This window comes from Vulpes vulpes, chromosome 14, assembly GCF_048418805.1.
Source record: "Vulpes vulpes isolate BD-2025 chromosome 14, VulVul3, whole genome shotgun sequence".
Classification (NCBI taxonomy): Eukaryota; Metazoa; Chordata; class Mammalia; order Carnivora; family Canidae; genus Vulpes; species Vulpes vulpes.
The window spans coordinates 85,958,715-85,976,672 of record NC_132793.1 but is presented as its reverse complement, the minus strand read 5'-3'; the positions used below and the strand labels follow the sequence as shown (position 1 = coordinate 85,976,672).

Sequence of the window (17,958 nt, the reverse complement as noted above, 5' to 3'; positions counted from 1 at the left end):
TATTTTGATAAGTAAAATAAGTTAGAAAGAGAAAGATACTACATGATTTTCACTTATGTGTGGAATCTAGAAAACAAAACAAATAAATAAGCTGACAAGCAAAAATCCCAGACTTATGTACAGAGAAAAAACTGGTGGCTGCCAGAGGGGAGGGTATGTAGGGATGGGTGAAATAAGTGAAGGGGATTCAGAGTACAGACTTCTAGTTATAAAATAAACAAGTCTTAGAGATGAAAACTACAGCATAGGGAATATAGGCAATAATGTTGTAATAATGCTGTATGGTGACAGATGGTGATGACACTTGTCAGGGTGAGCATTGAGTAATGTATAGAATTGTTGAATCAGCCGTACACCCGAAACTAATATAACATTGTATGTCAACTATACTTCAGTAATAAATATTTTAAAACCCTTGGAAGCCTGGGTGGCTCAGTGGTTGAGTGTCTGCCTTTGGCTCAGGGAATGATCCTGGGGTCCTGGGATTGAGTCCTGCATTGGGCTCCTCGCAAGGAGCCTGCTTCTTCATCTGCCTATGTCTCTGCCTCTCCCTATGTCTCCCATGAATAAATAAATAAAATAAAACCCTGAGGACATGCTGCAAAACTGAAACAAAGAATACACTAAAATACAAACAGCACCATGGGAGAGGCAGGTAAAGTTTATTTCCCCAGGGAAGTCTCCCAATATCAACACTCATTTGCCAGATATATGTGAACCAGAGATTAATAGGAAAATGTAGAAGGGAAGAGAGAAAAATCTTGTAGGTTTCCTTATCAGTGTTTAAATGGAGCAAACATTCCTTTTTAAATGAGCTTTGTCCTTTCATGAGTGTGGTACAGAGGAAAAGCCAAAATTTCCATTTCTTAAAGGGATGATGAGCGATGGTTCTGAAAATAAAACAGCATCTGAAAGAAAGGTGGGTCATGACTGCAAGGACTGGGAGTGCAACATGGAAGCAAAATGAAAAATATGTGGGGCTCAGATTATTGCAGGCTAAGACTTCAATACTCAGTGGAATAATAGACATGGATATTTATTCTTTTGCAAACAGCTTTCCCATCAATATCTATACTCCTTCAATGACTCAGAGATTGTGAATTTCTTCCATTCCCTCAGATGAGGAAGTTGTGGCCCAAAGTCTGGATAACATGCGTACATTCACACAGCTGGAGTGGCTGGGTGGGGGGGGGGGGCTCTCTAATTCCTATCATGCATTATTCATGACTGACTTAATTGGTATAATCTCTTAGTGAGTCGTTGTAATATTTTTATTGAAACTGCCATACCTTGCCCTGGATTTAAGTGTTTTTGTTCTATTTTTATAATTTGTCACAATAAAACTACAGTTATAGTAATTTAGGGAAGATTGTTCTATTTAGGTTAAAAATTGCCATATAGAAATTTTAAAATAAACATAGCTTTATTTTCAAGAACATACCAAATTAGCCCTGTGTCAGGCTCCATGTTGAATGTGGAATCTGCTTAAGACTCTCTCCTTCCCTTGCCCTTCCCCCACCTTTAAATATATATGTATATATTTAAAAATATATATACCAAAGTAAATATAAATCTACAAATGGCTATGAAATGTTATGAAACAGAAGCCCTTTAAGCCTACCTTTCTATAATATATAATATTATCAAAATATTAATTGCATGTAAATTATCTTAAAGTAGTTTTAAGATTGCTGGAGAGAGGATATAATAAGGAGGAGTTAATTTTCCGAAACCACTATCAACAAGAAAAAGAGAAACAACCCAATAAAATAACAAAAGATACGAACTGGATGTATAAAGAGAAATGGACACATCCACAATCACAGTAAGAGTCCCTGAATGCACCTCACTTAGAAATGAACTTGAAAAAACTCCTAAATATAGAAACAAATTAAATTACATAATTACCAAGTTTGATCTGACAGCTAAATGTAAGAAATATTCCCAACAAACCAAGAATACATGTTTATTTCTAGCATACATGGATCTTACCAAAACTCTACCAGGCATTATACTCCAAGTCCTTTGAGATTTTGTATCTCAAAAGATTCCAGATATCATGTAGTCTACATATCAAGGAATAAAACAACAACAAAGTCTGCATCTGGAAATACTTAAATGTACTTATAGATTTTAAATACTCTTGGGTTAGGGGCACCTGGGTGGCTCAGTCAGTTAAGTGTCTGCCTTCAGCTCAGGTCATGACCTCAGGGTCCTGGGATTGAGCCCTGCAGGAGCCAGCTGACTCCCTGTTCAGTGGGGAGTCTGCTTCTCCCTCTCCCTCTCCCTCTGCCTCTCCTCCCCTGGTTGTGTTCTTCCTCACACATTAAAAAAAACAAACAAACAAACAAACAAACTTTAAATGCTCTTGGATTAGAGAGAAAATTATAAACACTTTAGAAATGAATGGCAATGAAGGTTCTACTTACCTAAATTCGTGAAATATCATGAAAACAATACTCAGAGAAAAATTTATACCTTTCATGCATTTATTGCAATAAAGGGAAGATTGAAAATGAGTCAGCCTCACAAAAGGAGTCAATAAAAACAATACAGTAACTATAGAAAGTATATGAAATGAATGAATAAAAATGAAGCAAGTATTATTAAGAACAAAAACAGGAAAAGGAAAGTTGCTTGATAAAGCAAAAATACCAATCAAATATGTAGGCCAGTTTGGTTAAGAAAAAAAGAAGATATAAAATTTTTTAAAAATCAGAAGGGCGCACAATTAAGATATTGAGGAATTTGAAACAGAATACAATATTAAGGTTTATAACAATGAATTTGAAAGTCTAGATAAAATAAATTGTTTTCTAGGAAAGTCTATATAACAAAAGTTGACTCTAAAACAGAAAGCCTGGCTGGACTCATAAAGTGATTATTGGTGAATATAAAATCAATGAAAACATATCTTACTTACTTCCATTCCTAGAAGTTTAAGAGCTTTAGGCTGCATAATAAAAGAGGATAAAAACATCCATTTAATCATATAACTAATGTTAGTGACAGTAACATCAGTAGTACATTAGTAGTGTTGTTAGTAGGGGACATAATCCTAGGTTAAAACGTACTTTATATCATTAACAATTAAGGGCAATACTCAAGGAAAGGAAATGCTTTAATATGGAAACTGCTTCTAGACAGCCAAAGTCAGTTAAGGAGAAAGATGTGAATCAGATGGAATCCAATTTCAGATGGAATCAGAGAGGTTCTCTAACAGAAATGCAGACACAGAACTTATGGAGCTCTATGTGGGGGTCGAGAGGAGGGCTTCATGAAAGATTTGATATTTGAGTTGGGCTTGCAATATGCGTGGAATTTTGATCAGGGGAAAAATATGGCTAGTACAGTAGTACAGTTTGATTCTGGCAGAGGTTTCTGGTGTCCCATGACAGTGTGGAGCAGTTCTCAGGCTGACAGAGGGCCTTGAATGCTGTGATATAATGAGTTTGGCAGTGATTCCTCAGGTGGTGGGGAGCACTGGAAGTATTTGAGCAGGGAATGCACAGCCATGTTCCTTGGTTTGGAAGATGAAGGCAGCTACAGCAATAGGATGGATTGGAGAGGGCAGAGACAAGGGAGCCTAGGAGGAAGCCTATTTTGGACAAAGGACAGAGGGCAGATGTAATTGATGGGCTGAGAGTGTAAAGGCCCTGGGTGAAACATGGGCATCTCTAGGGGCTGTACAGCCTCACACCTGGATTGCTACTGGAGGAAGGACAGGTGTGCTTGAGGATGGGGTGATGAACTTGGCTTTGAATAGGCTGAGTTATATTGGGAAGGACAGCAAGGGGCCACATGTGACTCTAGGAACAATAAAACATCACAAGTTCACTTTGTTCTACCCTCTTAGGTCCAAACAAGTTGTTATAAAGGGTCCGAAAGCTCTTCCGAGTATAATTGCAGCGATACGCCCCGCCCATGAGGTACTCCAGCACAAGCCCTATGTCGATTAGGCTGATGTGGTAATCAGGTGGCAAGTTGCCCTGGAAGAAAAGAAGCCATGTCTCAGGCCCTGCAAGAATGCATCCCAAGTGTGGTCTTCATCACACACCTTGGGCACAAGTAGCCATTCCAGGCCACAACTTGGATGTTGATGTAAGGAACGGATGAAACAATATTCAGTCTATTACCATATGACTGAGATAGATGAGGATTAAGCCATACTTCAGAGAATGGAGTTAAGCTTTCCCAGTGAGAAAAGTTAGAAAGCCATGAGATTGCAGGGTAGAGCCCTGGACTTGTCCGTGGGCTAGTTCAAAATGGCCTGCTGTGTGCACGTGTAGATGTAGAGGAGATAGGGTGCACCTGCTGTGGATCCTCCTTTGTGAGAGATGAGTTCTATTGAGAAGGTGCTTTGATAGCTTCCTGTAGGGGAGAAGCCAGCTTCAGGAGCCTGGAGTCCAGATTTTGTGCTGAAGGAGGAAGTAACCACATTGATGGGAAGGAGGACTCCACAGGAGGCAGTGGGAAGACAGTGCATCCCAGGGCTGGGAATTTCTTAGGGAAAGCTCCACAAGGTGCCCTGTGACTTTCTGAAGGAGAAGTAGAGTGTTGCAACAAAATACAACAGGATATGTTGAGACAAGGTTGGCCAGTCACTCATGTACCTGGACTGTTGACTTAACCAGGAGGCAGAGATGACCAGTTGATTGTAAGGATTTTTTTTTCTTTTTTCTTTTCTATATATTATGTCTTATTGCTTGTTTAGCTTCACATGGCTGAAATGATGGTGGGAACTTGGGGCCCATTGCACAGAGATTACACATTCCAAATGTCCTCTGTTTTATATTAGAATTGGCCACATTTTGCCAAAATACTTCACGCAGGCATTAAGGAGTTTGTTTAGCCCCTATAGATGATCCTTCACCCTGTTGGGGATTCCATATGCAGAGACAAGGAGAGGTGGCCCTGCCCTCAGGGAAGCTCACTCTTTTGGAGAAGGGGGCAAAGCTACAAACAGTGAGTTTGGCCCTGAACTCCTGAGGCACAGCTTACCTGAAGTAGCCAGGAGCAGACAAAGCAGGAACTGTGGGTGACAGAGAGGAAGAACACTGCAGACATGAGCAAGGCATGGCCCACTCTGTGGGCCTCAGAGAGTATGGCATGTGTACCTGGGGTGGGGATGGGATGGGAAAGAGTAGGGGATGTTGCTGGACCCGAGTCCAATGGGGTACAAGTGTCTTGGAAGGACTTTGAACTTCATGAGATTTTGGAGGATTTTAAAGTCAGGGAGTCCTGTGACTGGGATGGTCAGGGGGCATGGGGCTGGAGATGGGAAGAGGATTCTTGAAGCCATTTAGGTGAGAAATGTTTGGGTCTGAATTTGGGTAGGTGTGGCTTTTGAATGTTTGCTCTTCCTAATCTATGGGATCTGGGGAATCAGATTCCTAATGGAGGGAAGCAAGGGCACTGGTCCTTCTTGGCTCTCAGATCCACTGATTCTGTGCTGATCCAGTGCGTATTTGTAGAAGCTGAATTCCTGAATTCTTAGAAGTAGACATTTGTGTAAAGGATGACCAGGCTACCTAGGACTCTGAAAACTCCATTTTCTCATTTGAGTCTTTTTCTCTTGCTCAGAATATGAATAGACGTTCCACACTTTGCAAGCCAGAGACTGCATCCTAGAGGAATGAGTCACTTCTACATTAATCCAACCTAATCCTTCAGCCTGTAGTGACACGACAGAACAGTGAGTGAACGAGATCCTACAGGAACACGGATGGTAAGTAGTTAGTAGCAGTAGAAGGCACGGGGTGGTGGGGAACATCTATCACTAATGAGGGAGCAGAGAGGACAACTGCTTCAGTTCACAGAACACACACAGTGACATGAGGCATGTTCCTTCTGGGAACTGGCTCAAGTGAAGGAGTGAGCAGTGGATCTTAAAGTAGATGCAGATCATGAGGCTCTACTGACATGGAGGCTCAGGTCAGCGGTAGGATGACACCTCCCTGGCTGTTGCCCCAGGCGTTGGTAATGGTGCCATAATCAGTCATTCAACATGAGCCTACCATGTGTGGGGATGAATGTGAAACTTAAAAAAGATAATATATATACATTTTTTTTAGTTTGAAGTAAACCCTTTTATGGAGAGAGGAATTCATTATTTCTGATGCCTCCAATAATATATTTTAGAAATTTAAAAATTGCTTTATAAAATGTCATATTGAAAGACACCAGTGGGTAAGAAATATAAAATGGCAGACTGACCTTTTTTACATCTCTCACCAGCAAATGAAGTGTGTTTGGTGGACCCAGCCTCTGAAAGAGAAGCATTCAGCCATATTAAATATGTTTTTCTCTTGAACTCTTGGAACTAAATCCTACCCTACTCTATAGAATTAATGACCTGTGAGAGCTGGAATGTAATCCACTATCAGACTGTTTCTTTTGCAAGATAGGACTGGTTGTGGTTAAGGAGTACATGTTCAAAAATGCACTAAGTGCTTCCCATTGAATTATTTTAAAGAGCACCTTATGGTATGCAATATTGTGTGAAAAATTCAGCAAGGACCAAACAACTGCTGATGACTATTTTCATTATGTGAAATTTTATAATGGGAACAGGGAATGTACATTCTCAAAATCCACATTATAATAATACACGCCAAGAGGATTTTGCACGTATATTTGCATTCTCAGATAGTGGAGTTCTTTGGTGTGAAAGCTTAGTTCATTTTTCTCTGAAGCTACTTTAAGTGCTGCTTTTTAAGTGGATGTCCCAAGAAACTGCTCACCCTGGTAACTTTTCACTCTGTTAATGACTTAGGAAGCTAGATTCTCTCTTTGTATAAACTAGTGTTCATATACCACACCCGAGTTCTTTCTGCACCTGTCTGGTGAGGCATGGCAGTAGTTTGGTAAGAACGTGAACATAAGCAGTGGCCAGCATGGGTGAGAACAGCCACCTGCCATTAAATGATAGGCCTCCCAACTGAAACCAGTGTTCCAGGGATTCTGCGCTCGTCTTTGGGCATTTATAAAAATATGCACTGGTGATAAATATAATCAGATGGCTAGCTTCCCTCTGGTCTCCCTCCTTCTAGAACACTTACTGTGTTGTAAAGCTCTTCCAGTCTTGGAATGGTGAGAAAGTGTTGCATATTCACTCCATTTTCAATCAGGAGCTTCACAAAGTCCACTCGATCTAAGACTAAAGCATCCAGCATGGCTTGTTCCAGAGCATTTACCTGAACAAACCAACAAGAGAGAGCCCATGAGGAGCACCTGGGTGGCTCAGTCAGTAGAGCATCTGCCTTCAGCACAGGTCATGATCCCAGGGTCCTCGGATCGAGTCCCACATCAGGCTCCCTGCTCAGCGAGGAGCCTGCTTCTCCCTCTCTTCCCTGCTTATGCTCTCTCTCATTATCTCTGTCTCTGTCTCTCTCTCAAATAAAGAGGGAGCCCATGAGTGGCCTCCCAGAGAGACTCCAGGCAAGAGGCAGACTGGAAGCATCTGGAAAAGTACAGTCTGACCCCCTAGGACCTAGAGCATGCTAAATCTGGTTCTCTTTGCCTTTGAGTTTGTCTGGAGTAAATACTCCCCATCTCCCCTCTTTTTTCTCAGCTTGGTCCCTACCTTTCCTATCAGAGTATCAAAGCTTGACAAATTTTTAAAATTTTAAAACAAATTGAAGAGGATTCAAAATTACAACCAAACTGGTGTTGGTCTCTCCAGTTTTGATTTAGTTTTTTTTTTTTTTTAAAGATTTTATTTATTTATTCATGAGAGACACACAGAGAGGTAGAGACACAGGCAGAGGGAGAAGCAGGCTCCATGCTGGGAGCCTGATGTGGGACTCGATCCTGGGACTCTAGGATCACACCCTGGGCCAAAGGCAGATGCTCAACCGCTGAGCCACCCAGGCATCCCTCAGTTTAATTTTAATTAAAAATTGAGTTTATTCACTTTTCTTTTGAAATAAAGATGGCAGGCAGCCCGGTGGCTCAGCAGTTTAGTGCCTTCAGCCCAGGGTGTGATCCTGGAGACCCGGGATCAAGTTTCACGTCAGGCTTCCTGTGTGGAGCCTGCTTCTCCCACTGCTTATGTCTCTGCCTCTCAATCTCTGTGTCTCTCATGAATAAATAAATAAAATATTTAAAAACATCATGAAATAAAGATGGCAAAGAAAAACCACGTAAACGGTAGCATTCTTTGCAAAATGCAACTATAATCAGTACTCGAACCTCTAAGCCCTGGACTCCATACACAATGTATTTTGAGGCAGTGGATTATAATATTTTATACGCTATTATCTATTGTTTCTGCTTCTGCCCTTTAAAAATGATGGAAACTGAAGTATTCAGTATATAATGAGAAGTCTTCTGGAGAGAGCAGCTGGGGAGAGTTTAGTGGCTGTGACGATGTCAGAGTCACATTCACACGTCAGGGCAGAGGCCTCACGCCTTCCTTGTCTATGTGGTCAGAGCAGCAAGGCCAGGAACACTGCAGCGTGTGGCTCAGCCTCCTGGCGCAGACAAGTGCTGTTACCTGCACATCCCAATCATGGGCTCCTTCTACTGTTCCCTGAACTATGTTTATTTCCTAATAATTGGTTGTTTTCCCATATTTTCAGGTATTAAGCATCTACGTATCTGCCAGGCAGAGAGAGCCATGTTGGGCACCTCTCTGAGCTTCATTCTCCCACAAGGCAGGAATGCCTGCTGTTTGTGAAACCTGCTGCTGCCTTTTGAAATATTGACACCATCCCATCACTGCTCCACTGCCTTCTGGGACTCAGAGCCTGGGTGGAGCTGAAGCAGAGGCAACAGGGACTACTGTCCCTTTCCCTGGAGAATGACAGTCACCAACTTGTGATCTTCGTGACCCAGGAAAGGGGAGTGAAGACTCTGCACATACCCAGTTCAGCAGCTCGATCTTCCGGGGGTCTGTTTCTTCCTCCACCTCCTCTTTCACTTTCCCTTTCTTCTTGCCTTTTCCTTTTCCCCTTCCCCCCTTGGTAGTTGCTGTTGGGGGCTTCTTTTCCTTCTCTGTGACTTTGCTATCCGTCGGGGGTGCCAGGCTTCCCAGGGGCTGCAGTCCACAGCAAACAGAGTTAGGAAAATATGTTAGGGTTGCCCCTGGTCCCAAGACAAGCACATGGACTCTAGCCCCCCTTTCACCTCCAAGTACACACATATATGTACACACATATAAGCACAAGGCAGCCATGCACAAACATGCACATATGTATACACACATGCATGCATGCACACGCACATACACACACACTCAATCATTGTTGGCCTGCCACTAGCAGGAGGAGGCCCTGATACCATGAACCACTGTTACTAATGGGCTTGATGAAGCACATTTATATACTTAAAGGAGTTGACATTTTGATTCATGTGTGTTTTTGCCCAAAGGAAGGGATGCTGAGAGGTAGGTTCAAAGGCACCAAAGACAGTTGCTAATGTAGAAAGGAGAAAATGATCGTGAAGGGATCAGAGACAATGGATATATCTGGTATACTCAAGGATGCCTGTTTGGATAGAACTGTGACTGAGCTTATTGGTGGGTAAAGAAGGCCTCCTGGGTGTTCCTGAGGTGAATGCAATGTGGTGACAGATTGGACGCGTCAAGACAAGAATGTGCTCCACTCAGATAATGGGAGAGAGCACAGAAATGGGACCTGGCCCCTGGGCCTGTCTTCTGGTCACATGGAGAACATGGAGCAGGGGCTGGATATGGCCCTGGTACAGATAGCGACAACAACAAGGAAACAAAGTTGACTCCTCCAGCTTCTGTGCTATCTTGCCAGACTTGTCCTATTCTCTGGCCAAGCTCTTCTGGTGAACTGCATCCTTTCCCTTCCCACGCTCTGCTCCACATACTCCATGCTGCTTCTTCCCATCTGACCATTGCTGTGGCTGTGGCCATGGATGACTGTTATGGTGCTACCTCATGGATGTCTCTCAGTCCTCCTTGTGCTGGGCACTTAGCACATCTGTTTCTGCTGCCTGCTTCATCCTTGAGCCTCTTCTCCCTGCTTCTCAGGCATTGCATGCTCTGCTTTTCCTATCTGGCCTCTACTTCTCAGCACAGGTTATAAGTGTTAAGGCTCTTTAGGGCTCTGTCCTCAATCCCCTTCCTTTCTTCTGTACTCTCCCTCAGCTACCTTATTGAGGCCCACACTGCCAGTCTCCATGTATTTGCACATGACCTGTCTTTCTAGTGTCTCAGTCCATGTTTCTCCCTAGAGTTCCTGCTGCCAAGTTAGTACCTCCACTTGGATGTCTCAAAGGCTCTTTCAGCTCATAATGTCCAAAACCTCTCTCAGAACCATTTCCTCCAAACTATTCCTCTTCCAGTGTCCTTTAATTCAGTGAAGTGGCGAACCAGAGAATTGAGAGTGATTGCTGTTATCTCACTCCCCACACTGCCTTCCTCCATGATTAATCCGCCTCAAAGTGCAGTCATGTTTCCTGCCAAATATGGCCTTATTCTGTCCCATTCTTGACTTCTCCTCTGCTTCTGCTCTAGCCCAAGGTGATGTCTTTCTCCTGAATTACTTCAATAGCCTATTAACAGGACTCCTCCCACCTGGCATTGTACCTACCCAATATATTTTCTATGTTAAATTCAGAATGATCCTAAAAATGTACATGCGACCATGTAACTCTCCTGCTTGACATCCTTAAGTGGGGCAGGGCAGAGATTATATTGAGGGCACCATGCATGTTTATATGATTCCTGGTCAACACAGACATATGGATGAGTGTCCTGGCTGACTCCTCATGCAGACAAGACTATTAAAATCCTCAGTGAGAAAGTAACCCAGCATTCAACAAATGGTGCTGGGAAAACTGGACATTCACATGCAAAAGAATGAAGCTGGATCCTTATCTACTAACATTGTATATAAAAATTAACCCAAAATGGATCAAAAACCTAAATGTAAAAGCTAAAACTCCAAAACTCTTGGAAGAAAACCTAAGACAAGGCTTCATGAGATTCATGAAGTCAAGCTTCATAACTTCTTGGATATGGTGCCAAAAAACAGAGGCAGTGAAAGAAAAAATAGGCAAATGGGACTCTATCAAGATTAACAATTTGTGCATCCAAAGACAGTATCAACAGAGTAAAGGCAACACACCTAATGAAGAGAATATTTGCAAATCACATATCTGATAAGAGATTAACATCTAGAATTTATAGAGAACTCCTACACTCAACAACAAAACCCAGAATGATTCAAAAACAAAATAACTTGAACAGGCATTTCTCAAAAGAAGATCTACAAATGCCCAAGTACATGAAAAGATGCTCAACATCATTAGTCATCAAAGAAATGCAAATCTGGGCAGCCCCGGTGCTCAGTGGTTTGGCACCCCCTTCTGCCGGGGTGTGATCCTGGAGACCCAGGATTGAGTCCCACATCAGGTTCCCTGCATGGACCCTGCTTCTCTCCCTCTCCCTCTCCCTCTCCCTCTCCCTCTGCCTGTGTCTCTGTCTCTCTCTCTCTCTCTTTTTCTCTCTCTCTGTCTCTCTGTCATGAATAAATAAATAAAAGCTTTAAAAACATTAAAAAAAAGAAATGCAAATCAAAATCAAGATGAGACAACCCCCTATCAAAAACAAGTGTTGGCAAGAATGTGGCAAAATTGGAACTCTCGTGCACTGTTGGAGGAAATGTAAAATGGTGCAGCTGCCATGGAAAAGCTTGGCAGCTCCTTAAAAAATTAAAAATAGAATTATCATATGATCCAGCAATTCTGTTTCTGGGTACATATCCAAAAGAATTGAAAACAGGGTCTCAAAGAGGTATTTGTGCACCCATGTTCATAGCAGTGTTATTAAAAATAGCCAAAATGTGGAAACAACCCAAGTGTCCATTGATGGATGAATGGGTAAGAAAATGTGGTCTATACATACAGTGATTAAGCCTTAAAAGAGAGGGAAATCCTAACACATGCCACAATAAAAATGAACCTTGAGTATCTTAAGCTAAGTGAAATGAGCCAGTCACAAAAGGATAAATACTGTATTATTTCACTTGTAAGAGATATTTAAAGTGGTCAAACTCATAGTAACAGAAAGTAGAACGGGGTGCCAGGGGCTCGGGGGGGGGGGGGGGGGTGGAAAGTAGGAAATGGGGAGTTATTGTTTCACAGACACAGAATTTTAGTTTTACAAGATGAAGAGTCCTGCAGATGGATAGTGATGGTTGTACTACAATGTGAATGCACTTAGTGCCCCTGAACTGTGCTCCTCAAAATGTTTAAAGTGGTAAATTTTCTTTAAATGTGTTTTATCACAATAAACAGATTGGGGAAAAAAGCAGAAACAGGATGATACAGCAGTTGAGGAAACAAAGGATGAAAGACCAGAAGGAATAGCAAAAATTGCCAGTCATCTTATTGTGAAGAGCTTCAAGCAGCCCTGTGGGGAGTTCAAATGGGGAGAAACTGAGGTAAATAAGCAGCATCCACTTGATGACTATTTAGTGAGCCCTCTTGAAGTAGATCCTCCAGCCCCAGTCAAGCCCTCAAATGACTGCAGCCCAAGCCTACAGCTTAATTATAATCTCATGAGAGCACCTGAGCCAGAACTACCCAGCTGAGCCACTCCCAAATTCCTGACCCACAGACACTGTGTGAGATAATATTTATTGTTGCTCACAAAAAGACAAGTCCTTAAGCTGTTCCCCCAAACTCTTGGTCCCAGCCTTTTGTCCTATACTAGGTCTGTAGTGCTCTGTAATGCACGGTCCTGGTTGGCTTGCAGCCTCCTCCCAAGTCAACCCCTTCTCACTCTGCATTCTGACCTTTATTCCTTCTTAAATAATTATTTGGAAATGTCCCATTCTTTCTCACCCCAGGCCCTTTACATGCTCTTCTCTCTGTATGGAAGATGCTTACCCCTCAGTCTTCACCAGCCAGCATCTATTTCCCTGTTAGGTCTCAGTGTTAGTTCCACTTTTCCAGTAAGGTCTTCCCTGGTGTCTCAATAAAAAGTAGCCCTCCCATCCCCCACATTCTGTCTCATGGAAATGTGCATTTTTCCTTCTTATTACTACAATTTATAATCTGGTATTTATTCTTCTGATTATCTGTTGTCTGCCTCCCTTTTCTTGCCCACCCTCCCACACCACATTCACACCAAAACCACGCAGAGAGTTCTATAATGGCTATGGTAGGTCTGTTTTATTCACCTCTGTGTCTTCAGAATCTAGCATAGTGGCCTGGCACATAGGAGATGATTGGTGAACATTTGTTGAGTGAATGAATGAGTAAAAACATGGATTTTTTTTTTTTAAAGTTTGGTTTGGTTCAAGAAAGCCAAAGAAGAGATCAGTTCTACCATTTGCTCCTGCTGAGTGAATGAGAGGAGCAGAATTCCTCCTTCTCTATTTTAACTTCTGTCTTTACCGTTGGAGAGAATTAAAGATGGAGTGGATGTGGTCAGGCATCATAAGAGAACTCCTAGATGCTCAAACAAGCTCATCCATTTTTCCTTCAAGGGCCACACCCTGGGATTCTAAGAGCATGGTTGGTAATCTTAGAGGGGCAGCCTCTAACCTGAGCCAATACACCCTTTATTTTGAGGAGGGACTTCAGGGGCTACCTGGGGGGAGGTGGCCAATAGAGTGGGCTTGGCTCTTATCTGCTATTTATGTTGTTACTCTACCCAACTAACTAAGATCTTCTAACTAAAATACCTTGAAAACAACCATTCTGGAGGAATCACAAATAATAAGAGAGGTATAATATGGTGGAAAGAGAGAGTAGGGCACTTTAGCATTTGAGCAGGCTGAGAGGAAAGTGAGATGGTAGGTATATTGGGTAACATATTTGGAATTTTAAATATGTTGAGAGGCTGACATGATGGACTAAATCTAGCAAGGTAAGATGTAACAAGAAATGATGTCTCCCACCCAGGTCCACCTGGGCCCAAGAATAGCTAACCTCAGAACAGCAAGATATGGTTTATTATGTGTGAGCATGATAAAACTCTTGAGAATTTCTGCAGGTGGAAACTTGTACAAGTGAAAGATTATATATTGCTGTATGACCAGAAGTGTAGCTCCAGCACAAGGCAGGTGGCAGTCCTACTCTGAGCTGCACAAGGTGTTGATTCGTGGACACTACTACTAAGGATGTGGGATGGCATGGACCATGTCTGAAGAGAGGAGATTCCTCTTTGCAACCTCACATACAGGTTAAACAATCGCTTGCTGGGGATATTGTTCATAATATTCCTTTATTATCTTTTTAATGTCCATGTGGTCTGTAGTGATATTCCCTCTTTCATTTCTGATATTAGTATTCTTAGTTAGCTTGGCTAGTAGCTTATTAACTTTATTGATGTTTTCGGATAACTAGATTTTGGTTGATTTTTCTATTGATTTCCTGTGTTCAGTGTTATTGGTTTATGCTTTAATTTTTATTCTAACATATGCATTTACTGCTAGAAATTTCCCTCTAAGCACTGCTTTTGTTGCATCCCACAAATTTTGTTAAGTTGTATTTTCCTTTTCATATATGAAATGAAAATTTCATTTCAAAAAATATTTACAAATTTCTCTTGAGACTTTTTCTCTGATCTACATGCTATGTAGAAGTATGACAAGTAAACTTGGGAAAATATGTTTAACCTCTTGGGAGCATCAATTTTTTTTCTACACTATAAAATAAGGACAATCAGATCTATTTCAGAGTTGTGAAGGCTAATCCAGTAATACTCATTTATGTGAACATATGGGGTAAAGCTCAGTGTATGATCTAAACACCAGGCATTATTATCAATTTCTAATTTGAATATAAGATTTTAGTTCATGCGTTTCATTAAGGGCAAGCCCTTGCCTACAGAGGGAAGCCAAATAAATGGTTCTCATTCTGAAAAATAAGCAGACATTTCTTTCTGTTTCAGAAATCTCAGTGAAGCTGCCTAAGGTTTGTAGATTTTTGTCTTTAAAATGGGCAGCAGTGTAGAGGTTCTCAAACCTAGTTCTTGGATGCTTATACTGAGTTTGGCCTATTTCCTTAAAAAATTGTTAGTCCAAGTTTTTGTGACTTAGTATAAATAAATTACCTTGTTATATGTACGTATCAAACACTACTCCCCCCCCCCCCCCCGTTGTTATTATGTTCTTAACAAAACCCTTTAACAAAGAGTTTTGTTGGGACAGCTTTTGTTTTTGTACTTAACAAAAAATATAGATAGAAGAATACTGACTAGTAAAATATAACAAATCAGACCTAGGATTGCTTTGTCATGTAAAGTCATTGTCATTGCTTGTCATTGTCAAGTCCTCCCTACTGTGAGTTATATATTATGTCAAGAATTCTAGAAAGACTATATATTTACAGCCACATAATTAATTGAATGGTTCAACCATTAAAGGAAGATTTTTGGAGACCATATACTGCATTGTGGGGAGACAGAAGGATTTTGGTTCTAGATTGCAGTCTTGAACACATCTCCTGCTTACCCTCTCTCCCCACAGAAATGATAGCAAAAGACTATGATAGAGAAAAATCTATTTCAAGAAGAGGCAGACGAGAGCTATTAACACATGTCTGAAAATGCTGACACGCAGTTAAAACCATGGAGAGGAAGCTGAACCCAGAAGGAGTAATGTGGAGGTAACAGTAGAGGTGAAACCAGATTTTTTAAAGAATGAGACTTAATGTTGGATGGAAAGCATGGTGATTAGTGGAAGGACGGTCTACAGAGCAGGGGACCACTCATTCCTTCTTGTGTGCCATGCCACTACCCCAGTAGGCAGGTGTAGAATAACTGCATTCCTAGTCTTCACCCCTAGGCAGAAACTGGAGGAAGAGCTGCTAAAGAATTGGAAGGATCTGCCTAGAGAAGTCTAGAACCTCACTAGTCTATTCTAATCTGTACATGGCAAAGCAAAACTGTTTAGTGACTAAGTAGGCTTCCTACACTAATTAATAAGTCTCATCTCTCACTCAGAAATGGGGGTGGACAAGCCAGAATCTGCAACAGAAAAAGACAAAATGAACTTAATGGGAGCAGCTGACCAGAGAGTGAAATAGAATTTAGGGAACAGAAGAGGATTTTAAAAATCCAATTAGTATCTTTAGGTATTGCATTCATGAGATGAAAACAGGCTGGCATGAAAATGGAACCATCAAGAAGAAACCCTAGAGATGCCTGGGTGACTCATCAGATGAGTGCCTGCCTTTGGCCCAGGGCATGATCCTGGAGTTCCAGGATGGAGTCCCACATCGGGCTCCCTGTGTGGAGCCTGCTTCTCTCACTGCTTCTCTCTCTGCCTATGTCTCTGCCTCTCTCTCTCTTTCTCTCTGTGTCTCTCATGAATAAATAAAATATTTTTTAAAAAAGAAGAAAGCCTAGAGTTGTTTATGACACATACTCACACCTGCACTGCCCAACAACCATATCACACACATGAACATCCTTTTACACATTACACATTACACATAGCACACACACAGAGATACCACAGATATATACCACACACACACATTGAACCGTACACGTATGTCACACACCACACCACACAACATAACATATACCCACACACATGCTACACGCAGACACATACACCCCATGTCCCAAAGACCATACACACACACACACACACACACACACACAGAATTCTCTAGGCCTCCAGGGTACCATGGAACTGAATTAAAAAAAAATGCTATCAATGCAATCATTGTATTTAATTTTAATGGGCATTTTCTTTCTTCTTTTTCTTGAAAAGGGTAAATCCCACTTTCCACCAGCAAAGATAAAATATTTGCTGGTTATTTCTTCAAGAACACTGGTTTGAATCTGTAATTACTGCTAGTAGCTCTTCTTGCTGGTTCTTTGAAGTTAAATGGTGACATCTCCTAATAATCCTAATGAATTGCATATTGGATCATCAGAAACCCCAGGTAATTTCCTAAGATCTGTGTCATGAGGGAGAACATACTAATATATCATCTGTACAAAGTCATGGTAAAATGTATGAAATGCAAAACACTTAGTTTCACCGGCCAGTGGGGTCCAAAGACAAAGATCTGGCTTCGTGCTATGTCGACCCGGTTCCAAGCCAGTGCCAAGCTCAGCTGGTCTGGAGCCGATGCATTTGTTCCTGGAAAGGAAGAAACGAAGCTTTTCTCACTCCATGCCTAGACTGCCCTGGTTTGACAGGTGCTAGGTGGTGAGTACAGGCTTCCCTAAGTTGACTCACACCAGCCTGGAACTAAGCACTCCTGCTTTTTCTTTTACCCCTGGGTGACTGCTCAGGCCCCAAAGCTAAGAACTTCATATTCTCAAAGTTGCCTGAGAGTAGGTTGGAGGCAACCACTTTCCATACCTATGTGACTTAGTCTTTCTGCAAAGGACAGAAGAGGAACCTGGTGACTCCAGGACCCTCATCTGCAAGAAGGTAGGAGCCCTGGGACTGCCCTGACATCTGCCAGGCTAGGACAAGGGATGCTGCCCCTTCAAGCCAAAGGTGAGTACAGGCCAAGAGCAACAGCCCCCAGCTTCAGGGAGACCAGCACAGGACTGCCAGGCAGCTGGCCCGTTGGTGACATTCTCCTTTCTCATCCCCCCTGCCTCCTAGTCATCCCAGAGTAGCCAAGAGGCAGGGAGGAAATGTGTGTTCTGGAGTGACCCCATGAGTGCCCAGGTTGCAACCTGTCATTAGGAGCAGGATGGAGAAATTGAACAGATCATTGTGGGATGCAGTGATAACAATGAAAAATGGTTCATGGCCACCCGCTATGAGGAAATCATTAATTGACCAGTTAGAAATAGAAACTGGTCTGACTTGAGCCCATCACGGGTCGTTGGCACACACAGAAAACACCCCTTCCCAGGAAACCCATTGTGAGCTTTGTCACACTGCTATAGCTTCATACTGAGATAACTCTAGGCAGCCTGGCTGGCTTGGGATTCTATCACCAATAGACACAATTCCTGGCAGGAGAAGAGTGAGTTTTCTTGGCCATGAGCAAAGC

The 17,958-nt window shown here is 42.0% G+C and overlaps 1 protein-coding gene across 1 annotated transcript in view; it reads right to left on the bottom strand.

Moving 5' to 3' along the window:
* TRPM1 (transient receptor potential cation channel subfamily M member 1) overlaps nucleotides 1-17,958 on the bottom strand; it is a 101,261-nt gene that overhangs the window by 44,390 nt on the left and 38,913 nt on the right. Inside the window, exons 14-19 of the mRNA XM_025986409.1 lie at nucleotides 16,984-17,084; nucleotides 8,867-9,040; nucleotides 7,062-7,196; nucleotides 6,217-6,267; nucleotides 3,849-3,989; nucleotides 2,924-2,953 (exon numbers count right to left, since the gene is read on the bottom strand). Of these exons, the coding sequence (XP_025842194.1) occupies nucleotides 2,924-2,953; nucleotides 3,849-3,989; nucleotides 6,217-6,267; nucleotides 7,062-7,196; nucleotides 8,867-9,040; nucleotides 16,984-17,084 (632 nt within the window). The remainder of the gene's footprint in view (nucleotides 1-2,923; nucleotides 2,954-3,848; nucleotides 3,990-6,216; nucleotides 6,268-7,061; nucleotides 7,197-8,866; nucleotides 9,041-16,983; nucleotides 17,085-17,958) is intronic.